Source organism: Poecilia reticulata, chromosome 7 (genome assembly GCF_904066995.2).
Source record: "Poecilia reticulata chromosome 7, P_reticulata-male-v2, whole genome shotgun sequence".
Taxonomy (NCBI): Eukaryota; Metazoa; Chordata; class Actinopteri; order Cyprinodontiformes; family Poeciliidae; genus Poecilia; species Poecilia reticulata.
The window spans coordinates 15,829,947-15,857,710 of record NC_088836.1 but is presented as its reverse complement, the minus strand read 5'-3'; the positions used below and the strand labels follow the sequence as shown (position 1 = coordinate 15,857,710).

The following is a 27,764-nucleotide window of genomic DNA, read 5'->3' as shown; positions in this document are numbered from 1 at the left end:
AAAATTTAACTCACAGAAATAACTAAAGTCTTGCCAACTTCACTGCATCTGCCTTCTGTTATGAGCGTCCATCACCATGGTATAGTACTGCAGTCCGAGGTAATGAAAGAAAATAATTATTATTGTTTATTATTGTTTTCTTTTGTGACTGAACCCTGGTTTAACAAAGAGCACTAACTATCAGACTATTCAGCATAAATATTGTGTAATATATTACGGTTAAATGTTCAACATGCCGTAGCTGAAGTGTTTAGGTAAGGACAGATTATACAACTGAGAAAATACAATGTCACTGAAACCACTCCCAACATCTCAAAGAAAAATAGCAGGACTACCAAAACATAACACCCAATAAGTTGAAGTAGATGACAACTCTCTTATTTAGCTTAAATCAAACCAAACAAGCAAATTAATGAGGAGTTAACAAATGTACAAGTTATGTTATATGTGTGTGTGTTTTTCAAAGAAGTGCACCATTAAGCATAAAAACACAAATGACAAGAAAACCCATTTAATTCAGATGGGTTTCTAATTTAAAGTATTCAAAGTGAACTGGTCTTGTTGTGTTGCTGTTTCAGAGATAAATACAGGAAAGCAAAAGGGTGGCTCACATAATGTTGAATTTAAATAAAATAACTAAAGTAACAGCACCAGTAAACAGCATCCATGAAGATTTTAGCAATTTTTTTTAAAAGCATTTTTAGTACTCAATATTCATACAATTTCCTTTCCTTATTTTTTCCCTCTTACCTGTCAGGGGGAGTTCATAAGCTAGCAGCCCATTTTTGGGTGCTAATTAGGGAATCCATGTTACCCACATATCACACCGGTTAAAATTAAGATAAACATTAAAATTGTTGCCATAAGCAAATTATATTTTTATCTTGAGGTGTTACTTTTAAGTTGGGATTGGAAGATACATCCAGTGCCTTAACAAGACCGAGATTCACAAATACTGTTTTAAAAGAAACTGTGCCAAGTGTAGAATAATCTAGTTCAATATTGGTTCATAAAGTATTTTAGAATTAAAAAAATAGATCAAATGTTGTACAGCGTTAAAACAATGAAATGGCCTTTTCGTATAAGATGCTAACGTTAACCACATTAGAGGCTAATAATGCTTAGCCAACTGGGGTATTAACACAGCGTTCATTGTAAAGACGGCTGTGGCAGCTGATGAGTCTGGTAAGGAATTTAAAGAAATAAATTGAAATAAATCATTCCAATCTACATGTGGAGGAGATTTAAAATATCTGCCTACAAAATGCTTTAAATTTTGATCCAGAGATGGTCTAATGCAGTCAATCAAAATGTGGAATACCTTTTTAATTTAGTGCTCATATGGAGTTCGCAAAATGAGCACTAGCACATAATAGTTATCCAGTTGATAACTATTATGTTATCCTCAACTCACACTTAAACTCTTTACAGTGTGAGTTTAAGACTTCAAGTTTTTGAATCACCAAATGCTCTACAGCAGTGGTCCCCAAACTACGGCCCGCGGGCCGGATCTGGCCCGCCTCCACATTTGGTCTGGCCTCCTGAACAATACCAGAGAGCATTCAGATTTTTTTTCATATATTGTATTTTCCAGTTTATATGTGGATTTTTCTTCAACCACCAGGGGGCTCTTTAGCAGGAAGAGTGTCCTGTAAACTGTGGGTGTTTTGTTTTGCATGGTGCATTGCTGCCATGTGTTGGACTTTTAGGGAACTGCTTGACTTTTATGTTATTTAATCAGTACGGTTGTTTGCTAGCGGTAGAGCAGATAACACACGTGAACGCCGCATTCCAGGTCAAATTCTTCGAAGCAATGCCTGTAAGTAGCAGCTTATACTTCAAAACGAGCCTTTATGTTAACATATGAGGAATTCATATGTTGAAGTTACTTTCCCTCAATGGAATAAATACTAGTCAGTCCCAGTGACCGTTTCACTAACGGTTTTTGCCCATGTGCTTTCTGGGTAAAAATCAATCAAGCAACGTGATCCGCCCCCACCCCCGTCAACAATTTCCGGCAGCGCAGGTGATGAACGTGTAACACTTTTTCTGTTACAAACTGACTCCGGCCCCCCACCAGAGAAGGGAAAAGTTATGTGGCCCTCACAGGAAAAAGTTTGGGGACCACTGCTCTACAGACTATTTAAAAATCCAGCAGAGAGCTCAGAAGCAAATGCTAATCTTGTCTTCAAAAGCAGCTAGCGATTAGCAAGCCGTGATATTTGCACAGGGATAAAACCTTATAATTTAAATCTTGAGCTACACAAAAAAAGTCCTTTGTCTATTACTTTTACGTTAGATTTCTAGAATAATATTTGTGAGAAGAACGCATGTTATTCAAATTTCGATTTTTTTGGACTAAAATTAGCTTACACCTCAACATTTAGGAAATCTCTAGTCCTTGACATACAGTTTCTGTAGTGCTAAAAATCCTGCTGTTGGACACTTGAAACTGGTGTTGCGCCGATACTGAACTCATTGTTATTTCTTCTCAATTGAATATGGTGGCAGCCATAATCAAATGGGTGTGGCCATTTGAAAATGGTCTAAAAGGCCCTGAAAAGGTGAATTCTAGCCCTAAAAAGTTTCTATTTACAATCAAATCAAACAGTAGATCCCGATGAAGAAAACAGCACAATCACTTGAGTCATAAAAGATGAGTTAGTCTTCAGTCTTGACTTTGCATCTCCAATATCAAGTAGAGTTCTTAGTAAATTCATTGAAATAAAAGTCGTATTCCATGCCATCTGGGGGACTAGAAGATTAAAAAAGGCACATAATTAGTATTTTGCACAGTCTAATACAACTTTTAACAGTGAGCAACATGCCACTACAGTATATGCAAATAAATGACTACGTTTTAAAATCCAGTCTTTAGACATTTAACATTTGTCTTTCCACATGCATAAAAGACAGGTTGCTTCATCAAGCTGTACTAAAGGGAGGCCATTCATTTACCAAATGGTATTTAAAATAATAGTATTTTTAAATACCAAGTGGTAATAATGGTATTGTTTATAACCTTTTTATTATTATTTCCCTTTTTTTTTTAACATAGAAATAATTTTTTGTATTTTTTAAAGTGAATTTTATTCACAAACATCAATTAGTGTACTGTAAAAGCACAGTACTGCTACGTTAGCGGTAAGGTTGCATGAAGGTTACTTCACAAATTTATTAAAACCTTAAAGGTTGTGAAATAGTCAACAATAGCAGTGATGTCAAGTCAACAGAACAATCTTAAGGTTACACTTACACGGGGTCGCAGTGTGCGTCCCTGCAAATTGGAAGAAATTCAAATGTATAGTCAATAAAAGTGAAACAAAACTGTAGCACAGTCCAACAACTGCAGCATTAAAATTATAAACTGAAAAAACCCCAAAAAACTGAACACTCTTTGTTTGACCAGATCAGTAGCTACTGTAACTAACACTGAAACACACACACACACACGCACGCACGCACGCACGCACACACACACGCACACGCACACGCACACACACACACACACACACACACCACAAGCAGTGTGTGGTACTTACTGAACATGCAAAAACGCAACAGAAAAAAAAAAACATCAATCACACCAACTTTACAGACCTTTTAACGTCACTCTGAGCGACCACTCAAACAGCCGATATAAAATTTAAACTCCTGTTGAGTGACTTCGATATTTAAAATGTCTGATTTTTATTCTATTTAGGAGCTAATATTAGACAGAGAAAATAAATTTTGAAACACTTACATGGAAAGGCCATTCAAGTCTGGTAATGTATCTCTGCAGATGTTAAACCAAGAGAAACATAAAGTTAGTGGAGTTAGTAATGGTAAAACATTAAGAAAGAACCAAATACACAAATAATTTTGTTCTGATATAAAACTCCATAAAAATGTGCTTGACTTTATATGCCGATGGATGTTTAGCCTAAAGTCCTGATCTGTAGTTCTACTCATCTTGTATCCATCCTAGTTAAGACACTATAAAACTATACCCTGCATTAACATAGTAAACTTAGCACAGCTTTTCCTTTTTCAGTGTCTGTTAGATGGTCGTTTTGATTAGTACATGTGGTTTGAGTTGTGTTGGTGGAACAGGAGCAGCGGCAGGTTACAGTCTGTGTTTACAAGCAAACGCAATGTACCGCTGAATACATCTATTCATGATCTATACGAACTTATCCTTGAAGGGTCTCCAGTGGTCATTAGGCAGGTAGTTAGATTTATAATTCATCACAGGGCAATACAGAGACACACACACACACACAAACAGGGATGCATGTATACACTCATACTTGAGAATAATTTAGAGAGACCAATTAACAGTCATGATTTTGGACTGTGGGAGGGAAGCCTGAGTACCTGTAGAGTACACACACCTATATGGGTAAAACATGCAAGCTTCATGCAGAACCCATGATCTTCTTGCTGCAAAGCAAGTGTTGATAACTGTGCCACAAAATTATTATTATTATTATTATTATTATTATTATTATTATTATTATTATTATTATTATTATTATTATTATTATTATTATTAAAACTTACCATAGATACCTGAAAATATCCTTAAATATATACAGTTAACCCTCGGCAGACTGTAATCCAATAAGCTGAGGAATCATTTCACTATCAATGAACACTGCAGGAATTCAGTGCAAAGTGCAAATCATAATGCTTTTAATTAAAAGATAGGTGGTTTAATAAATTGAGATTTTCAATGCTTTTAAAATCTAGTTTCTAGAAGTATATTTGATCAGTTTAATCCTCCTGCACACTGATCCCACGTTCACTTTTTTTTGGTGTGTGTGTGTGTGTGTACCCCGTCCCACCCCCTTGCCCGCTGTCCGACTGAGTGACACACTAAGACCGCAGGAGGGTTGAATAAAAACTAAGAGAACTTTCTGTGTTGTAGAAACAGAAATCAAATTTGAATTTCCACACAAAGAAAAGTGACCACAGTTCAACAACTGTCTGTGCGAACAGACTGAGAAGCTGGCACATAAAATAACTCTTACAATGAGTAGGTGTCTTCGACATTCAGCGCGCTCAGTTCACTGTACACACAGAAACAGACACACATAACGAACAAGATCATTTTAGCCTTTGTAATGAAGTTTCTTGCTGAACAAATATATGAAAAGTTGTAGAAAAATTAAGATACAGGATTATCAAAACCAAGCCATTTTGAAAAACAGCTTGTGACAGTGAATTAGCCATGGTGTAAACAAACATGAGTTTGTCCTGGATCCTGCTCTGTGTACACTTTATAAGAGAGGACTAAGTGACGTCCTGTTGGTAGAAAGCTGAGTCAATTATTTCATTGTTTTCTTTCTTGAGATGGGAATTGACAGGAATTTAGCCATACCAATGCCATTATCAATCTTACTTACTGATTAGATTCTTTATCAATTTTCTAATCAATTTTCATCGAGTTAGGAAATAAACTCTTTAAGTTGTTTAATTTAAAATATGCACCATGTCTTATTCAATTCAAGCAAAATTACAACTGACTTAAAAAAAATGAATCCCTTTGTCAAATGAACATGAAATGCAACTTTTTACACAGTTTTTGTGCAGGCAAATTTGCATGTTTCCCTTTTCAGGAAGGATTATTCAAGACCCTCTCAGATGTTATTTATTATGATTTATTTTTGCCTCTGTCATTTTACTCCACCCTGTCTTGATGAATGGATAGCTGAAAGAGAGCAAGAGCTTACGCTGAGCCACTTTACGCTGGCAGTCCTCATTAACTACAGTCATATTCAATAAATAAATAGCAATAAATAAGCTTTATCTCACATGGTTATATTTGTATTATGGATATTTAATATCTTAGAAGGAGTAGCTCGTCAACAAATAGGCATATTCCGTTATGGGATCAGTAAAGTATTTTCTATTCTGTTGTTCTAAATTAGAATATTAATAAAAATGTCATGTATTTCAGTAACTCAGCTCACAAGTTAAACAGTTTATATAGATTAATTCCCCACAGACTGATGTTTAAAAGCTTTTATTTCTGTTAATAGTGATGATTTCTTGCTTAAGGCTAATGAAAACATGACAATCAAGATGAAAATATTACATCAGACCAATAAAAAAACATTATTAATGCAGACATGTGGGTCTGATGAAAAGTATGTTTAATATCTGCCTAAAGGTTGTTATTTTCAAAGTGTACTTTTGGTCTGTCAAGCAACCCTCATTGGAGCCAATATTCAAATTTATTGAATATGACTGTAAATATTAATATGAGATGAAGTTTATTCATACAGCATGGTGCTAACATTAATACAATAACCAGGATTTGGGGGACTTTTACGTTACCTGTGACATTTATGGCAGAAGACACTGCTCAAACCTCAACCGCAACAGAGTCACAGCCGTTGCTTAGCAACCAACCAAACGCTTTACGTTTGTGGAAATTATTTGCATGCTGTGTGGTCAAATGTTTGAAGATATTTCATCCTTTTGTGATCAGCGCTCTGCACATGTAGCAACTGGCCCTAGTGTGTCACATGATCAGTTTCCTACATGGTTCCCATGGCGGCACAACTTACCCACTGACATGACTCCCATCGATCTCTGGTACCCTGCAAACAGAGAGATTTTGAAATAATTGACACTGGCACATACATTTTACTTTGTGACACATTAATGAAATATTTTTTAAATTGAATTAGTTGATGCATTTATAATATTTATCACTTCTCTACACACTGATCCTGCCCATGCACGAGTGCATAATGAGGCACTTTGCATCTCCATTCAATGATGAAAGATTAACTGGTTTGAAAGCGTTTTTGCACATTATAAGAAATGTGACCATCGTTTATAAGCTTAAAAAAAATCAGAAGTTTGTTAAAATTTAATTTTACGTTTCAGAAAACTCAAAAATAGCCAAATCATAGCTAAAACCCTACATGTCTAAGAGCTGCTTTTGATGATGGTATTCAACATCAAATTCAACAAAATAAAATGTTTGTTGCTTGTCTAATGGTTGATTGCTGTGTTGTGTTTTGATCATGTAAAGCACTTTGAACGGTGCTACGATGAAATACAACTTTAGCTTATTCACTGGGGAAGCAGAACTTGATTTACAGAAGTTTTCTGAGAAGTGGTTATTTTTCTTCTGAACCTACTGACCTGCCTTATCCAAGTACAGAGCTGCAAACTGCTTCCTTTGATAAGCTGATGGGAAGTTCCATGTTTACGTAACTGGTGAATATTAAAGCGATCCACTTTATCTTTTATTCACTCTCCTGGACTAGCCAGGGAGTTTCATTTTCTTTGCTTGACCATTTAATAAAATAATAATCAAAATGCATTTTCATTCATTCTTGATTGACTCAGTGTTTCACCTTAAAATAGGATTTATTAATCTCCATAACAACTGCCTTCTTGCTGAAATGTGCTTATAAAAGAAAAATCTTGACTGAACTTACGTGCCAACTTTAGTCTGCAGACTTACGGGAATGTAGCCCGAATTGGTGGGCTGTTGCTCTGTTTCAATCAAGAGAAAAGCAAGTCACCCCTGATGACTCCCCAACCAATCAGTTTAAATTAACATACAACTGTCTTTGGTCACTTTGTACAGCCTTACCTGTGTAGAACTTCTTGAAACCCTCATGTTTGGACACATTTGGATAGAGGTACAAGATCTCATTAATGTCCCGAATGCGGTCGCCGAGGCAGCGGATCTCGAGATCTTTCCTGGTGAAAGGTTGAATGTTCTGAATCATTGGTATCCCATCTAGAGGAAAAAAAATATTGGATCTGTCAATGGAAATGTTTAAGTACTCAGATTTTTTCTTTCTTTTTTTTTTAAACATTTGCCTTGTCAAAACCAACACAATGGTGCGTCCCTTTAAAGTTGAAGAATACGGTTTTATGGTGTTGTCTATCTTAATGTTTCTAAAGAAACATCAGCAAACTGTGGTGTGCATTTGTCTTCATAAAGGTGGTCACTAGGGGCCATTGACGAGTGAACTCATCATCAATGGGCCGGACTGAAAAACGACGGACATGCTAGAGTCAGAAGTTTTTAAAACTAATTTGGCTGAGGAAAGCTAACTTGATTTCTGGCTGTTGATGAATCCACCAATAGTTTAGATGTAGCTCAACGGTTTTTGTATGTTTTTTTTAAACGGTGACAGCTTCAGAGACAACCTATAGAGCCTGACACATTAGAAGGACAAGTCCCTGCTTCAATAATTTAGCAAAATATTATGGATTTAAAAAAAAAAATTGGAAGCATAAATATGCAAAATCAACAGACATTTCCAATATTGTCTGGATATTATGGTATAATGATATTACAGTATTTCTTTTGCTATTCATCTAATTACTTTTTTCTTTGAAATTACAACCTGCCAGTAAAGTGTTTAATCAAATGATACACATGGTTCAAAATAAATGTAATCGAAGCTATCAAGCCAACACTTACTCTCATGAGAAACATAAGCGATGGTGATGCCTCCGATTTCTGAGTCACTGAAGCGAAGGATGAAAGTCCCGCTGGGAGACTCTTTGAGAATCAGGTGGACATGTTGCTTTCCAATGAAACCAAAAATCAGCCTAGAAAAGCAAACAGTGGTCATCGTGACTGAATATCAGGGGATTCCTTCATTATTGACTGAAAGACAATAAGCATCTTCTCACCCGTCACTCCAGTAGGGCTTCAGATGTTTCTTGGTGAGATCCATTGCTCCCTCAAACCACTGCCAGAAAGTGAAATTTCGACCCGCGAGGACCTCCTGTTAAGGTTAAAGACGGAATTTAGACTTGTACGCCAGCTGATGTCTGTGAAAAAAAAAGTTACACACCACTGCTTACTTTATTAAACTGGCACCAAGTAACCACAGAATCGCTTAAGTCATTCGCATATTCAGGCTGGTCAAAGATCTTCTGAGCCAAGAAGTGCTTGTTGTAGGGGTTCAGGTTGTGATTTGTCCCGACCTCTGAGCAAAATTTAACATTCAGAGTTTCAATCATCATCTTCCAAGTCACACGATCCGGGACGACAAAGGGCACTCGGTCCTTGAGACAGAAACAGAAAATAAGGCATGATATGACAAGAGTATGTAGACAATCTGGAGGCTGCTGCCCCTCTGAGCTGCAAGCCAAGGCAGTGGCGGTTTATGGGCGATGTGGGCAGCTGCCCAAGGCGGCATCTCGTCTTGAGCGGCATGAATTCCTTGAAATGCAATGATAGCACAGAATAATTTCATAAATGTTTGACTATTGGTTCAATTTTTTATTGTTTTTTTCTAAAGCATTGGGCCTCATATACCATGAATGGGAATGGAAGTTTGTAGTATTATTCTAGCTTGTTTCATGTTTTTCAAATTAAAAATGAAAAAGATTTTTTAATCAGACTCAAAGGATTTCGAGGTGATTTAAAAGGGTGAGTCACGATGGAGCTTGTCCGTGCCCCCCGTTGGTGAGGTCGGGGCTTTTGGAGAGGTTGTTTGCCCGGGGAACCAACCCGGTTAGAACTATGCCATAGTTTACTATAAATTGTATGGAACTACGATGTCTCCAAATAGAGTTCACTGAACATACTGCAAAGAATGTATTTTTATTTTTTTTATGGATGATCAAATAAAGTGAGTTAAAAACTAGATTAAAAAGCAGACACTACTGGCTACACTTCATAGAGATGAAAAACATGCGCAGAAATGGAATTTAATATTTTGAATATTTGGTTCCCGCCCAGTAATGACAGTCAGTAATGACTGACTGTCATTACTGGGCGGGTCGTTCTCTGAGACAATTGTCAGCGGCAAGATGCCAAACATGCTTTAGCTTCGCACAACTTGTGACAAACTTTCAGAGTGACTATTTTTATGGCCAAGAAGAGTTGAGAAATAGAAACATGAAGGAATAATGGAAACCCAATAACAACTGGACACCTACTGGTTCAGCAAACGCACAATCCCAGATGATGGTGGCCACGGCGTTGATGTCCTGACTGCCGTGAACAATGACGACCACAGGCTGAGAGTTTATCTGTGACAACAGACAATAGATGATGTATGCTTACAAAGTTGTAATGTTTATGGCAGAAGTTGAGTGTGTATCATTTTTTATTCCAGTGAGAGTTTATCCCTTAACTGTCATGAGGACACTGGTTTCTGAACGGACTCATTAGTTAACATGTAAGCATTTTCAGTGTGACAGCTCAGGTAGAAACAGTTGCAGTTCTGGATTTGCACAACTTCGTCATGACCCTAAATGTCATCTTAAACGTTGCCTTTTAAAAATCTGAACTCCTCTTTCATTCATTATTGAGCTGCAGTAAATTTAAAAAGATGCATGTTCAGTACTGGACTAAATATATGCTGAATCAACATATACGTACATGTATCTTGAAAGGAGTCTCATGACCTGTGATGAAAATCTCTGCTAGAAACATCAGCGCAAACTTCTCCTCTGTCACAGATTCGGCTCCCTTCCGGTCTGCTCGCTTTATTTTTTTAATGGACTGATGAAGAAAAAGATCAGAACATTTAAGGCAGAAAATCCAACAAATACGTGACACTCTGAATGAGGAATGTTAAATACCATGTGTCTGAAGTTGGCGTTTGTGGTCTTTGTGGCTGTGTTTCTATCCAGGATTGCTGTGTGGTTTATGAGTTCTCCGACATTGTCGCTGCATATAACAGATTCCAGGTTATTCCCTCACAAATGCAGCACATGGTGATTACCATTTCAAAATAAAACTGGAGAGCTAAATGTTAATTAGACCTTCTATTTTCTTTTTTCATTTAATTTCAAATCACCAATAAAAACAAGCTCTATCTACTGTATAGTCTGAACAAATTAAAATATCTAAAAGAAGAGCATGAGATGGCTCTCGTTAAACGTCCTGCTCAAATTAAGGTTTTTCTGAAAAGCTGGGTTTCAGTGTGAACAGCATGATTTTAAGTTTATTGCTCTGATTTATCCTGTTACATTACAGCAGCCAATCACATTCAGTTTTCTGGGCATAATTTTAAGTGCAGGTTTTAATGACATACAATCCAAATGACACAGTTTTATAAGTTTGTCTCATTACTTTATTACCATTAGAGAGAAGAGAAATAATAACAATAATAAAAAAAAAAAAACATCTAGTGCGGCATTGTATGATACTCACCACAATGCAAGGTTCACGTTTCTGGCTTGGAGTTCATTAATAATTTGTGCCTTCATTGTCACAGGCTGCCCAGACACCAGCGATTCCCCCAGCAGATATCTCACAACTGCGGAGAACTTTGACTGAGTTTTAATGACCTGAGGGGGTTGTTTTTCCACAACGAAAGAGCTGAAAGACAGAAACGTAATCAATGACAAAGACAATAACAACATGTCTTCTTCACAAAGTGTATCTAGCTAAAAAAGTGTGTAGAGGAGTGGATGATGCCATATGCACTTTCCTGATCATTGATTTATTGATTTTGGTATTATAAGTAATAATAATAAATGTATGCGTAATGTCCTCTATGTCTCAAATTGAAATATATGTGTATCTATTGATGAAGTTTTTAGTTACCAGGGCCAATAGGTTTTCTTCCCCCTTTTATTTGTCTTATACACAAACATATCAAAGCCACACATATGTTCACATTTGCAGATTATTGCTATTGTGTCTCTTTCAAAATCAGACGACCCTGATCATGGATCAGCACCAGACTTTGACTGGAAGATAATCAATGCCATCTCCCTCTGTGTCCACATGCTTTTCATGCAGACACTGTATGCAAGAAAGCTCACCAATGTTTGCACTTTTAACAGAAATTAATGAATTTTATTAAGGACAGTAGCTTTATAAGAATGTTTTATAATTGTTTTATTGAATCTGTTGTTAATTTTTATTAACTGGTATAGGTTACAGACGCTGAAAAAAGAAAAATGCATTCATCACACTGTCACTGTCAGTCTGCAGCAAAATTGCCAATGGTTCGCTAAACAATATTTCTACTCTCCACAAAAACAGACCGCTCAAGAAAGATTAGCCAATTTTAGCTAAACCAAACCACCTCCTGTTTAAAGAGTTTTTGGGGGGGTTTTTAATAAGGAGCAGTGGGTCCCAATGGGTTCCCATAGGGCTCAAAGTGTAGGCCCTATTAGAAGTGGTGTTGTAGAGTTAGGGATTAGTTTTAGGGGGTGCTGAGCTGAATACTTTATCCTATATCAGAGAATATGAGGGTGTGACCGGTGTGTACCTTTGAATCAGCTCCTGAAGAAGACCCGTCAGTTTTTCTCCGATTTCCTTTGGAAGATCAGGGATCAGCAGCCACTCCTGTCGAAGGTTACTGTTCACCGCAAACAGCTTTTCAGACCTAACAAACAGGATGAAGATAGAATAATTTCTTTTTCTTTTAAATCCCAATCTCAAAAGTGTCATGGCAGTGTGTGAGATGTTGATCCATCCAGCTCAGGCCACCAGTCTCGCATCAACACAAAGACAATCACATAGGGTGTCGAACCCCAGTCAGTCTGCTTTTGGACCAAAAGGATTCACTTTTCTAAAAGTGTTTCTAAATGCCTTTTTACAAACCAGGAACTATGCATGGGATTATTGAGCTAGAATCTGATATTATTGCGTAATGTCATGCTTTTCACTTGGATAAGAGAAAGAGTCAGCAAAGTGCAAAGGCACAAGTAGAAAGAGGAACATCTCACCAGTTCTGCAGATGGCTGAGGTCATCAGTGAAAGGATATCCTATAACGGATTTGTGCTGCTCCCACTGCCATACATTCATCTTTACGATAAAATTATCCTGACACTGTTTCAGCTTGGTCAGAGTCTCTGTGAACACCCCCAAACATTCCTGCAAACAACCAAATTAATATATTTTTAATTCCTATAATAAGATAGCTGTAGCTGTCTCCACCAGATAGCTGCATCTTCTCTGTGTGTACTGTTAATGTATGAAGATGTGCATAACAGAAGAACAGAATGCATACAAATAGTCACACAATGTTAAACTAAAATACCATTATGTTCGTGACTCAAAGGACCGTTAATGTTGTCTCACCTGGATTAGACTGCTTTGATTTATCTTGAGCTCCTGGATTTTCTTCGACAGCACCTGTAGTTCTCTGAGTGAACGTTCCGCTGGAGACTTTGCATGAACGGCTGTGGATGCAAACGGTTAGCATTAGCACGCGTGACACACTGAACACACAGCACCACTGCATTTCCGACAAATACATCTCAGTCCCCTTTACATAGGTGTCAAGATGACATATTTTGGATAACAATAAAAGCAAGACCCTGAGCACTTCTCCTGTTTTTGTTTTTTAGCGTTAACATTATTGACTGAAATGTGAGAAAATGTTGGCCCACTGGAATCAAGCAGATCAAAGGGACACAAATATAACTGTGGGTAATGTGGGTTATAATATTTGATGTGCTTCATGAATTTGCGAATTGGACTTTATATGTAGATGTAATCAGAATATTAAAGTGAGTCATACAACGTTTTTGAGAGAACTGCTGAAGATATGAAAGCCCAGTGCTTTGGTGCAGTACACACCAACACACAGCTGGAAAGCAAAGAGTACTTACATTGCAGAGCTTCAAAGTTTACCATCTCCCAGTTGATATCCTCTTGACAGCTGTGGATTCTTTTTCTGCGGTCCTGGAGCTGAAACACTGTATTCTTCAAGAAACTCAAATCCTCAAAGTCAGGAGTCTTCCCTTCTGCCCGTTTATTGGCGAGCCTCTAACACAGAACATTGTTATTTTAATTTGCAGAGCACTGGAGAACATCAAAAGTAACTTGCAAGTCAGTTTATTTGGCAAACAACAGGCAGCTTATGGTGATTTGACTTATACTTGAAAACATACACTGCTTAGCCCAAAAAAAAGGAGAATACAGAAACTACTAAAATTAGGTTGAGAACTGTTCAAGTAATTATTAAAAACTGTAAGGAAAGTGGGGGGTGTCTTGCGTCATCTTAAGGATCATCACAACTATTCTAAATAAGAAATAGAAAAGGTCTCTTACCTCACAGAGTATCATCTTCTCCTGCCTGAAAATGTTCCTGATCTTCACAGCAAACTCCATAGCTGGCCGAGTCATCTGTAAATGCAGCTCTGATTTTCAATGTGCCATGTATAAGGTCCACCTGATATGTGGCACATGGTCTTTAAGCACTTTGCTGAAATGTTTGCAGACATATCCAGCAATGTCTCGTTCTACCCTTCCGTATGAAAATCACATAACATTTTTCTTACCGCTGTTTTTTTTAATTTGATCAAATGTTTCACTTTTTTTGTTTTTTTTTTAACAGAGAAAATCTGATTATCCACCCACCATGTTCTTTGTTATCTGCACCAGCTTCATCCTCTCCACTATATTCTGCTGGTCAGCAACCGATTCTAAGAGGAGGACAGCGTCGCTCAGTAAAGCCTGCGCGAGAGGCTCTTTGTCCGACTGGTCTGGGCTGAAACCTTCCCTGTGAGAACGCAACCACATATGTACAGATAGAAAATGTAAGCACACACTGAATGGTCCATTATCACACAGACAACAAGCAAACTGCAGTACAGCTGCTTGTAAAAGCATTCCTACCCCTACAACCGTTTCACATTTTGTCAACCATGAATTTCAATGTGTTTTGTTGTTTAGATATTGTGATACATTAACAAAATGTAGCGCATAACAATGAAGTGAAAGTCAGCTAGCTCCGAAGCTAATGTTTCTCTTTTCGTCACCCTCTAGATTTTATAATTTAAGATTTTTAGATTTCCTGCTGTTTTTCCCTCTTGTTATAGTAAACACCCTTTTTCAATTTAATGGGGCTTTACTATAATTTCTGTAACCACTTGCCATGCCCATTAGTTAAGGTAGATGGCCATGTCTTTTTCGAGATGCTGTTATGCCACTTTCTTTCTATGCTCATATTATGACACTCTGAGAAATTCAGGAGCTGGATTAAAGTTTTTCAAAATTACTGTGTTTTTTTTTAAAGCTTCTCTGTAACTTTATCCCTGATCTGTCTGGTGTTATGCTTGGTCTTCATTAATATTCTCTGAAGAAACTTCTGAAGCCTTCACAAAAAAGACCAACTTAGATTAAAATAAACAAACAGGTTGACTCTAGGGCTGTGTAATAATATCGATTTTGCGATATATATATCGATATTTTCTTTCCTAGAAAAAAATCGACATTCATCCGCAAGTATCGTAACATCCAACTGTCATGTTGCTCACTCACTGCTTGCTTCGCCAGGAGAGTGATTCGGTCATCAGGCTTAGAGTGATTCCTTCAGATGTTAAGTGTCAAGCTTAAAAAGGTATCAATCTATTCAGAGAACTTGGTGCACTTTATTTACTTTACAAATGTATGTAAGCTACAGTTTGTACTGTTTCAATTAAAAGAAACATGTTTTCTCACCACTTCTTTGATTCATTTTGTCCAGCTGTCGACTTTAAGTCTGTGTCCATGTCCAACCAGAGCCAGGTATGGTGTAGTTGGTGCTTTTAATCAGTTTTCAGTTAAATTAATTCAGTCCAACTCTATAACAGTCACAAAATGTCACCAAAATCACCCTGTCCCTCTAAAATCTCAGAAAATCGCAAAAGTGTATTGAATTGTATCGTTTGCTGAATATCGCAATACATATCGTATCGTGAGCAGAATATCATGTATCGTATAATGAGATTATTGTATCACTTCAGCCCTAGTTGACTCAATAAAAATATATTGAAGTTTTATGGCTGTTAAATGTGGGAAAGTTCAAGAGGTTGTACTTTTGCAAGATATATGCTGTTATGAGCATGCATCTCTGCATCTGTATCTTACCAATCTTTTTCTTCCATCCATTGGCAAAGATAATGCCTGATTTCAATCGGGAAGGTGTCTGGCGGATAGAGCGCGTTGATTCGCTCATCGTCCATGTCAGTCAGGACATAACTCATCTCCAACCACTGGGCCATTATAAGGCAGTCCTGGAAAACGGAATATAACAAAATTAAGTGTTATATGTTTAGTCACCTCTTAAATGTTAATCACATATTATTTAAAAATATATAAAATAGCACAACATCTTGCCCTGATCTAAATACATTTAAGAACAACTAAGAAACTAATTCACTATCATAAATCAGTCTTGAAAAGGATTGAAAATACATTTCTAAGGGTGTGAGACTCCAGAAAATCACAAGGAGAGCCATTATCCACCAATGGAAAAAACTGTGGAAAATCTACCAAAGAGTGGCTTGTCTGCAAAAATTACTCCAAAAGCACAACAACAACTCATCCTGGAGGCCAAATAAGAACCCAGAACAACATCCAAAGCTTTACAGCCTTCATTTGCCTAAATTAAGGTCAGAGTTCATCATTTTACAATAAATAACAGACTGGTGGAAAAATGGCCTATGAGGAGCAAAAGCACAAAGATTCAAATCACATTTCCTAAAAAAAAAAAAAACTGGACAGACAAAAGTGGAACATTTTTACAATTAAACTAGTTTAATGGGTATTTTGCTCATTTCTTTGGCTGTGAATTTGTATTTATCCCAAACTAACATCTAAAAAAGATGATACTCATTCCAGTGCAGATGTAGTCACTGATGTTGCCAATCTGTTGCTGGCAACATGTCAGCAGAGAACATCCTGAAAGCTTTGTCAGCTTTGAACAAAGAGGGGTGAACTGCTCTTCGTCACCTCTTTGCTTTAAGGCATCCTATTAACAACCATTTATGATAACGCAGGGTGAAGTCATGATTCATTCTCAAATCAGCTTTTTAATATCCTATTACCCTTTCTATTTTTAAGGTAAACATGCGTGATTCTGAATAATTATTAAAACTCCTATTCTTAAATTTCTAGGATTTAAGGGTAGGAGTAAACCCAGCCCTGCTGTCAAGGCATCTGACATGCAGCCTGTGTTGAGTCAGAGTAAATGAATGAGCACGTTGTCATTATTTTCAACTTAGAAAGTCATGAGAATCTAAGTCCTCTAGGAAGTATTACTCAGTTTGCAGATTTCTTGATGTATGAGAATTTCTACATAAATCAAGTGCCTTTACAAGCAACAACATCATGGATATATGACTCTAGCATGCATTGATTTCAGCCACTGGCAAATAACTGAAATCTGACACCAGTAGATAACATCCAGTGTAACAAATTACTTTTGGAAATCACCTAATTTTTAAATGCACCTGTGGGTGACTTCAAGCAAGATAACCACAAAAAATACAGCCAAAGCTGGAACATCTGCTGAAATGAACCAAAGTCCAGGCCTAAATGTAATTGAGGATCGGTGACAAGACATGAACAGCATCCAATCTGACTAAGTTCACCTGTTTTGCAATGAATGGAAAAAGATTTCTGCGATGATAGACGACAAACCTGTGATTTGGTATTGACTCAGTACTCACTGGCTACAAATCAGTGACGCACTTTTCAGATTTCATATCATCACCTTCTCAAAATAATGGCTAATAAGTACTTTTTTGACAAGAGCAATTTTCTTTTTTGCCTTAGCAAATCAGCACCTTTTTTGGCAAAAAAGAGGTGCTGACTTTTTTTTTTTTTTTTGGGCCAAAATGTCTTGGCAAAAAATATTACTACAGCCATTATTTTAGGAAAGTGATCTTCTCATTAAAGACAATCAGACAACATTATGGGTAACATTCCACAACACACTGGTGACAGTAATTTCACCTACCACATAACATTATCCTGTTGGTTGCACATTTAACTACTTACACAACTGCAGGATATCCTTAGACGTTTAAGATTTTTTTTTCCGCATATGATAGGAAAATCTGGTTATTAACATACATCAAGTTAGCTCAAACACTCATGCAAATCTTTAACTTCATACGTTTCATCTAAGGTTTTTCTCTGTTAGACTCAGAATGAAAATCATCCCAAGCTTCCCATCAGTAATGCCCTGTTTACTGCCCCACTCAGAAGGAAACCCATTAAGAGATAGAGGGAGGAAGTCGGAGCTAATTTGCCGTCTGCAGTTCGAGTTGTGCAACAATAAGTCGGTCTGGCTGTGAATTGCTGAGGGCACCTGATCAACAAGACAATGCCAGCCAAATAGTTCTCAGTTTTACTGCTTATTAATAACTGCCTCATAATGCATGTCCATTTACTGTTGAATAAAAGCCACTAAAATTTCAAAAGCAGAAGAAATGTATCCTCGCTGCAAAAGATCTCAATATGTCCTTTACAAGAGCATACAGAGAGTACAACTTGAAAAATGACAATTCCACAACATTATAGTACAGTTCTCTGTGTGATGCATATTTTTAAGGTAGGCCACTACCATATTGCACTGTCAATACAGCAACATAACATCAGGTTCAAAGTTAAGACTGAGGAGAGTAGAAATACCACAGGCTGGAATGTAGACTTCTTTTTCCTTGTGTTTTAACTGGACCAACTCCAAATCAAATCCTGGCACCATGTTTCCCTTTTTTTTCACCTACTAAAATGCTTGATTGTTCTGTGTCACTGGGGTGGATAGGTCTGGCAGACAAACCCAGAGAATCAACCGTATATCACTCAGCACCAACACTGCTAAAAGAATGTGTTCTTAATTTGAAGGTGTCACATCAAAATAATCTAATAGTCACTAAGCAAAGTGGATCCAAATGGGGGCAGGAAGGTAGAATAACCCACAAAACGTTCAAAAAACAGGTTGCACCTCTTCAAGGATGTGGAAGTGGTTTGAATTCTATAGATATAATGAGAACTACCTCTTTTAGCAGAGCTCAATATTAGCATTAATACTTTGGTGGTCTGGCCAAGTTATTAGCATACTCATTTATATAAAAAAAATTTGTCAAAATGACTAAAATCTTACATTTTCTGATGAGCTTTATATCTTGCATTGAGTGAATCCCCTTCAGCTGAACAAAACACACATCCTCATATTAAATTCGACCCTCCACTCACAATGCATAGAATAACAACAAGATGAAATTTATAGATTAAAGCAAATCTCTGAGTATTTAACTAACACTTTGCCTCTCTTGCTGAATATTGCACATACAGCTGGAAAATTTAATCGAGATCAATAAATAACAGATCTGACAGAATATTAACAATTCAATATATAGAATATACACTGAACTCTGGTGCAGAACTGCACTTTGGGAGCATTTTGGGAGATGTACGCAGATGACAGGCTTTAGCTGCTCAGCCTCTCACAAGGTGGGTGGCATCAACTAACTCCCTCAGTCTTTGGTTACCTAGCAACCACCTGTTGCCAAGTAACTTGTGCAGCAACTGCTTAAAAATAAACAGCGGAATGGAGTGAAAACTAAAAGAGGAAAAATCACATCACTAGTTTGGCAGTATTTCAGATATTGACAACTAAAGACTAATCAATAATTATTTAGCTATCGACAATTATTGATATTGACTGATATGAAATGCTTATATTGCGAAGTTTTTCAGCCATATTGTCCAACACTAGTTGCACAACAGCCACTATGTTTAACCTGCATTTTACGGATGCTTTTCTTTCTTTTTCCAAAATGAGGCTAAGCAACTCAGCCACTAAAAAATATAAATCTGATGTGGACAACAAAAGTAGTCTTAGATCACCCAACTGACCTAATGTACTGTTCGTATCCAGAGAGTGAATGAAGGACACGGGAAATAAAACATTTTACTATAAGTTGCATCCAAGCAAAACTGCGACAACAACTGCAATGTGGTGTATTGCCCTGCTCTAAAATATTTAAATGCACCACAATACTTGTGCAAAACAATCACTTTCTAAAACATGTTTAAAAATTTTTGAATCAAGATCAATTAAAAAAAAAAAAAACTAATGTGATCATATTTTAATATAGTGCCCACTCAAAGCGGGGTTTAGAGTTGCTTCGGATTAACAAAAATGAGGTGAGATAATTTCACCCCACTGACTTTAATATGCACCGAATGTAAACATGGGATGATTTGTAAGAGGCTTTGACCGTCTCTCAGCTCATCACTGTTGACAGGTTGTGTTGGATGCTTACTCATGGTCTGTTCAGCACTATCTTGGGCTGATAACCACAGTTGAAGTGATATACTGTTTTTATTCAAATGGAAAATGTTTAGATCAGCCACAGATCACTCTTCGGTCTGAAAATACAAAATGTCAGGTGATTTGTCAACAGCAAATGGGGCATTTTTATAGTACTGGCACAACAAGTTATATTAATAAAACTCTGGCACAAGTTCCACCATGCAGACGACTAGCAGATTGGTTTCACAAATAAGGGATTAAGAACAGGTGAAGGCATCAAGTAACTTCATAACCCAAGGTTCTTCTAACAGAACTAAATATTCAACAAAACTTCCTTCACCCATTTAAGAGCAATTTCCGAACACTGAGTCAGTTATTTCCTTCAAACTACACACTTCTTCTGCTTTTTATCTCACAGCCACAATGACAACTAACTCAAATGTAGTTATCAGCAAAATCCAGTAAGGTTTCTGTTTCAGTGGTACCCTCAGTCCACGCTCAAAATCCACATGAGTGCCAATGTAGCTTCAGGGTAGAGCTTATGTTATTGTCTTTTATAATCACACAGACAAGTATACCAAAAACAAATTATCACACACTAAACTAAGGATGGTCTTTAGTACGATACAAAACTCTTCTAAGAACTTCAATGTTTAAATCTCCATTGTTTTTGTCGGCCCTCCAGAAAAACACTTGACAATGCACATAGTTACGTCTGAAATTCAACAACCATCCAGGACTACTGAGGTTTACTGGCAACAAGTACAAACTAGCAACTCATTCTCTCAAACAAAGCACACACACAAAAAATTCAAATAAGCCAAAGCAACTCATCTTTCTGACATTCCGCCTTCAGGAAGTCATCGCAACATCGCTCCTCTTTAACCCTTTAACATTTTTACCAGTGTTGCACTAAGACGTAGCTCCGGTAATGAGCTCAGCAGATGAACAGTTCCACCAGCTGTTTGCTAATTGCTGATGGCTAGTCTGAAGGAGCTGAATGGGAGAGTAGTGGAGGATGGGGGCTTTGTGAGGCGGAAGCTCGACTTGGAGACGGTCGCTTTGAAGGCGGCGCTCGGTCTGACCAAGCGTTTTGCACAGCTGAATGGTTGCTACTGCAGATTTAAGGATATGTCAAACATGCATGACAGAATCAAGGCAACACTTCAGATATGTTTTTAAGGAGGGAATAACATTACAACACATAGAAAAGTAAATTTTACATATTTCCTTTTTGAACATAGTTTCCCCATGTTAAACACAAAATGTTGCATTTTACAAGAGTGTCAAAAGCATTCAATTCCTTTAAGATAAGCTTAGATGTGTGGAAAGAGTAGAAGAAGAGAAAGTTCTTTTGATGTCATGACCTGCTGAAAACGTGACACATAGCAGCATGACGCAGGACTCTCAGTCTTTCTCCTTACAGCCAAATACCTTAAGTTCCTTAATAATCCACAATGCAAACACCTTTTATAAAATTCCAGCTGAAGATTTTTTATGGAATTAAAAGTCATGTGACTTTTCTGGTCCCATTTGCAGAAATCTGGGTGGGCATTGAGATATGCTTGGTATAATTGTGCTGCAAGTAACAGTTGATGATGAGTAACAGTCACCACAATTAGTTATTGGCCTTTATGTATACAGATCATTACAGCGATTGTTTGATTACCTTATTATGCAGATTGAACACACAGTATATTTGTTCAGGGTGCTTTTGACAAGTCTTCACTAAAGGAGTATGGTTTTCTTGTGATAAATTATTTGTTACGTGATGTGCTGACACAAACACGCTGGAATTTGACCATGTAAGATTCCACAAGACAATTGGCATAAATTGCACAACGTTGTGCAATAGGTGTTTGTTTTCAAGTGCTGAACAGGCGGCTCAGAGCATTTTTGTAACTGGATGTTCACTGCTTAAAGTTTCAGGGTGTTTTTGACTATTACAAATATGGCATTTGTAATTTCAAACTTAAAACAGTAAAACATTCATAAACTATTTCATGGAAACCGTTAAAACTAGTAACGTTGTCCTTCCAATTACTGTACAGGTCTGGTTTCACAATGTGGAATAAGACGTCAAAGCGTTACCTCCCACCTACCCAACTGTCCCGGCATAGGATCATTTTCACATCTTGAATGTGTTGAGACATGAAGCCTGTCTTAATTTTCCTGGTAATTGGTTAACCTCATCATTATAGTTCTCAAAAGCTGTCATACACAGAAGTAGCCCAACTGTTACAATGTTCCCCGCACTCATAGGAATCATTCCACTTTCCAATGTGAATACGTAGATGAAATATTACAGCTTACAATGAGGATAAAATGAAACGTTGTTGTCATCAGAACTTTAAACATTGTCTGAGATTCACAACTACCACCTCATGCGGGTACATCACACAGTATTTAAAGTTCCTCTGTTCAGGTGCTTTTGATAGCCCTTCACTAAAGACAAATCCTTGTGACAAATTGATGTGTTTCGTGACACAAACACTTAAGTCAGATTCCACAAGACAATTACACATGGTTGTGCAAGCTCTTCACAATGCTGAATGTTGTTTTCAAGTGTTGAACAGAGATGGCTGAGAACTGTGATCTTGCTTTGTAAGGCGGACTGAAGCTTCATTGCGGGGCTTTGGGTAAATAGATGGGGCTTTGTGAAGGCAAGCGTTTAGGCACTCCGGATGGTTGCCCCCAGAGATTCAAGGCCTTATCAAAAATGAATCCAAAGCAACACGCCGGGTATGTTTTTAATGAGGGAATTACATTATTTAACTTCCCTTTGGGCTCAGTAAAGTATTTTCACAGAGGATTTCTGATTTTGATGGTTCACTGAATAAGGTCGTAGCGTAATAGGTGGAGAAAGTGAAGCATTTTAAATACTTTCCAGGTGCACCGTATTTCCCACAAAGCCGGCGAGTTGTGAAAGCTTGCTGGTTACACTGAAGACAGTGGTGCAGAAAACAGAAAAAAAGAAGGGTGGCACTTGAATTACTCACTTTGATGACAGATGAAAGTGACATTTGAGACATAAAGATATAGTTGTTTTGAGATATTTTTCCACGTAAAATAAAATCTTGTTTTGTCTGTTGTTCTCAATGCTGACAGATGTCTCCATGACCGTCTGCGTCATTCCACAGGCTTACAACTGTTGCCTTAAAGAGCAAGTAAGTCAGACGGCTTTCGTAACTACCTGGCAAACAGACGTACACGCCTCAGAACACCCAGGTATATATACTGCTCAAAAAAATAAAGGGAACACTTAAACAACACAATATAACTCCAAGTAAATCAAACGTCTGTGAAATCAAACTGTCCACTTAGGAAGCAACACTGATTGACAATGGGGACCCTCGTCGGGTCAATGTTTGAAACCTGTATTTTGTCAAATGCAGGTAAAGCATATTGATGAATTAAAAAACACATTTCACCTCATATGTCACGCTGACGTGCATAATGCCAAATTACCTCTATCACTCAGTTTCAACATCGTTACATAACATGGGATATCTGATATTGTTTTATTATTATTTTTCTATTTTATTGTATGTTTTATAATCTTTATTGCACTTCTTGTTCCAATTGTTGCTCTTTTATGAGCAACAATCCTTTTAATTGCACAGTGACATTGAGTGTCCTGAAAGTTGTTTTAAAATAAATGAATAAATATATTATTATTATTATTATTATTATTATTATTATTATTATTATTATTATTATTATTATTATTATTATTATGTAAGAACAGGTCAATTCAGCCCATTTAAAACAACTTGAGTAAACTAAAACAACTAAAGTGTAAATTTTGTGAGCTCTTATTTCTCTTATTTATTGTTTTTTTTTATATAAATACATATGCTAAATGAAGTGTAAAACTGAACCAGCAGAATGCATAACCTGAAACATATGGCTTTCTCCACAAAGGTGTTAAATGTTTTTGACATACCAATGCAGCTTTGCATGCATAAATTAAAAGGGTGAAACAAACATAAAAATGGCCTCTGCTGCTTTGCAGAATTTCTATTATCGCTTTAAATGTATAAAGAGTTGTCTGTACTTGAACTAAAAATAGGTTAGTGCATAAAAAGTGCTGCTCCTAAAACTGCCCAAACAGGTTTTTGCCTGTCAGAAAAGTTCTGCCAATAAAAAGTTGTTCACTACAGGATTAAAAAAAAAAAAACCACATCCTACACGGTGTTCAACAGCAACAACAATGTCAGTCATGTTTTTCTTCCTCCTCCTGGATTTTATACTTTAGGTCAAATGTACATGCATTTACACAAGACGGACATGAATGTCACACTAGTTTGGGGCTTTCAGTAATTTATCAGATTTTTTTTTTTTTTTTTCAGGATTCAGTTCCACAAAGCTTCAGCTGTTTCTGAAAACAAAAAGTTGGGAGCTCAGGTCATCAGTTATTCTACAAATTGTACACAGTTTTTCTATATTTTGTTTTAGAAATAATTTTCACATTGAAATCCAGAGTTTGAAACTAATAAGGTTTTGGGGACTGCTCGAGTAGAAGGATTCTTCATCAAATGAACTGTGCACATCCTCTTCATCAGACTGTTATACAACAACAGTGTCTTTAGTCAGAGGCTTCCTCAGAGCCGCTGTAACTCCTCTACGAAAGATCCTTCATGCCCAAAGCCATCACAGTCCTTTGCAACTCTTTGAAGAAACCTAGATAATATAAGTTACAACACAATTTAATTTCCACTTGCAGTTAAATCATTTTGAACTAATTGAACAGTTTTGTGAGATATGGACTGAGGGTGTTTTCATGTCACTGAAACAGGAGATTTAATAATAACTCATTGCGTGAGACCTATGAACAAATGGATAAATATGAATGAAGACTGCTTGCTGTAACTTGTTACTATCAAACTGTAGAGGTTCAGGAGTGTGTTGAGGCAACACCTTAAACACACCACTTTATTGGGTAACGCCTCAAATTGGCCAAGACATCGAGAATTTTTACTTCTTCCATGAGTTTTCGTCATCCTTGGGGACTATTTCCAGATGCCTAAAGCTGCCATCACAGGTAAGTATAAACACTTACTTTCTTTCTTTGTGATATAATTCACAAAGAAAGAAAGTGAATGGATTGGCCATCAGAAAATGTATAGGTCAATCTGAAAGGCCAGGTAGTCAACAAACCTGACGGATTCAACCCTTGTTGCTCTGTCAACTGTTTGGCTCTTTGCCTTTTTATACCTTCGCAGTTTTGGTCATCTGGCCACAGTAAACTTGACGCAGTTGGCAGCCTGGCGCCCTGGGTGGAGAGCCATATGGGCTGTTCAACAAACCACCACTTGCTACTGAATGTATGAAGCATAGCACAAGAACAGTTCATCCTCTCTCCTACATGTTGCTGCACACTGCTAGTCAGCTGGTTGAAAGCAGGCTGCTTCACATTCAGATGCACCTCACTTACAAGTATGAGAAACTGAGCTGTTTTATTGGACTAAACAGCAAATGTTGCATTAATCAGCACAGTAAGCATCAAACCTGTTTTTATTCTGCATTTCTATTCACATTTTCTGTTCATAAATATAAAATGAATGATATAAGTGGTAATTAGATCCATGTTACACAATGGGTAATATGATTCTAATTACCCACTGTGTGATATTTTTACGCAAGGGAGTCAATGTTGTACAATGAGAAGAGAGCTTCTTCTGAGATAAATAAAGCATAAAATAAATAAAAAATACCATCTACATAGATCTGCATAGAGGCCTCTGTTAGATAGACATACAGGACTAAAAATGATAGCAGATAAAGGCAATGTCAACAAACTTCTTTGGTTGTAAAACCATCGCTTGAACGTGCTTTCTGAATTAAAACATCAGCAGAGCCAACGGTGATGGTGCAGATCAGTCAAAATTGTGTGTGATTTTTATGAGATTTGAAGGAGAAAACAAGAGACTTCCGTCTTCCTCTTTGCTGCAGTGCAGAGCAGGAACATCTGTGGGGGGAGCCCAGCAGATTCTTCCAGGACTGTGAGACATTTTAGTGGCTCAGTAAGAGCCGCTAATGTCCACCAACACGTTTACGTGGCTTTACAGCTTAACTTGGTTTTATTATGCAAACACTATATTTCAAGTTTGACAGACTAACAAGCTGGTGGCTGCCTTTCGTTTCATAACTCCACATATTTAGAGTAGCTGCGCTCATAGAGCGGCTGTTTACTCAGGATTACAATAGACCTGCTATGGCAGGATATGAAGTGCATTAGCAGCGAATCTGGTTAATGTCAGTGTTAAGGCTACATAAACATCGTTAAGCTGTGAAGCAGCAGAATGTAACGCGGCCAGGAGCAAGACACGGGTGGAGGTGTAGCGTAACTTGAATTAGCCACAGCGACTTATTTGTGGAAAGACAATAGGCTACTTGGTCATGTTTAGAGGAAGGGAAGTTGATTAGATGCGAAGGATACGAAGAGGTATTTCACGCTGACACTTTTTAGGTTCTTGTTGCAACAAGTCGCAGTTTTGTCGCCACAACATGGCAGAGACGCAGTCAGCATCCCTCATTACGCTTAGCACACACCCATACCGAGCACCCAGCTGCTGCGAGGCCCCGCGTTTTAACGCACAAATGCCACAGGTACAACACGTCCTCTCCGTATTTGAGCTTACCTTCTGTAAAGCTGAGGTGTAGAAACAGTTTTCGTCGTCGCCTTTTCCTTCTCTCCCTTCTCATAAGATCTCCTACACTCCGACCATCCTCCTTTTCTAGTACTTCTGCATCAAGAACTCGCTTTAAGATGCGACGTCCGTTTCTTGTGAAAGCTGTTAATGTGGGTTTTCGTCTTTCCTTATTTCTGACGTAGAGAAAGCTAACTTCGAGAACAGGGTAGAGAACTTTCAGCAGTGCAGAAAAGCAGCCGAGGTTCACTTCCCTGTTGCGCACAATGTGCCATTGAGCGGGGCTGCGTGCGTTATTTCCTGCCTTCACGTTCAAAGCAAGCCCTCACTTGAACGTCTTGTCATTACAAACATCCCATCCGCTGAGAAACAACGTAACGAGTTTTAAGAGACACTTTTGAGCTCTTACAGCTCTTAGTTTATAGCGGTTTCCACCTGCGCCCTCTTTTATACAACAAACCGAACCTCTGACTTAATGAGCCCCTAAAAAAGAAAGTAAACAGGACATGAAGCTCAGTAGGGATTACATAAATGTCCCCGTTGAAACAGAAACTGTTTAAAGAGGGCTTGGTTTGAAGACTTCCACAGAACTGCTCGTAGGCGGAGTACTGTTGAGTCACTGTGCCGCTCGCCGTATAACTTCCAGTAAGGGAAATGATACCATATCTGCAGAGGACAGAGCCTAAGAGTCGGATGGGGTTTTTTCCCAACTGCCACTGAAGGTCCAAAACATCTGCTGCCTCAAAAGTGCCAAAATGTTGCAAATACAAGTAAATCTCCTTTAAGTAGGATGTCGTAAAAAAAAAATTCGTTGAATAACTTGAAAAAGAAAAAACTGTCATGGATTTATTGCACACGGAGTAATATAGTTTAGATATTATAGAAGAAAAAGAACCATGCAGTAACTTACTGTATAGGTCCAGTGACACGAACAGCTTGGATTCTCAGTATCTCTACTCTTATTTCAGACCTTGAGACCTTGATTTACAAATATTTATTATTATTATTATTATTATTATTATTATTATTATTATTATTATTATTATTATTATTATTATTATTATTATTCATCCAGTTTCTGTATACCCTTGTCCCTTAGTGGGCTCAGGTGGGTTGCTGGCACCTATCTCCAGATTA

General features: G+C 37.5%; 1 protein-coding gene across 2 annotated transcripts; it reads right to left on the bottom strand.

Moving 5' to 3' along the window:
- Positions 1–693: 693 nt before the first annotated feature.
- Positions 694–27,207, bottom strand: stat6 (signal transducer and activator of transcription 6, interleukin-4 induced). Of its 2 annotated transcripts, XM_008413571.3 has the most exons (22): positions 26,619–27,205; positions 15,798–15,943; positions 14,307–14,448; positions 13,998–14,072; positions 13,556–13,712; positions 13,023–13,123; positions 12,667–12,815; positions 12,207–12,323; positions 11,138–11,305; positions 10,564–10,651; positions 10,361–10,483; positions 9,916–10,008; positions 8,833–9,036; positions 8,659–8,753; positions 8,444–8,574; positions 7,601–7,750; positions 7,443–7,500; positions 6,558–6,590; positions 5,016–5,054; positions 3,746–3,778; positions 3,257–3,277; positions 694–2,755 (listed from the first exon to the last, which is right to left on the bottom strand). In XM_008413571.3, exons 2-22 carry the CDS (start codon positions 15,929–15,931, stop codon positions 2,695–2,697), a joined length of 2,172 nt encoding a protein of 723 aa, XP_008411793.1. In that variant the 5' UTR covers positions 15,932–15,943; positions 26,619–27,205; the 3' UTR covers positions 694–2,694. The 2 variants fall into 2 exon arrangements, with proteins under 2 accessions (XP_008411793.1, XP_008411794.1); XM_008413572.3 differs by lacking the exon at positions 5,016–5,054 and having other exon boundaries at positions 26,619–27,207.
- Positions 27,208–27,764: the final 557 nt, after the last annotated feature.

Coding starts and splice junctions, on each gene's coding strand:
- stat6 (XM_008413571.3), bottom strand. CDS start 15,931: ATGGCCCAGTGGTTGGAGATGAGTTATGTCCTGACTGACATGGACGAT. Junction 10,652..11,137: donor AACGTGAACCTTGCATTGTG/GTGAGTATCATA, acceptor TGTTATATGCAG/CGACAATGTCGGAGAACTCA. Junction 5,055..6,557: donor GATGGGAGTCATGTCAGTGG/GTAAGTTGTGCC, acceptor CTGTGTGTACAG/TGAACTGAGCGCGCTGAATG.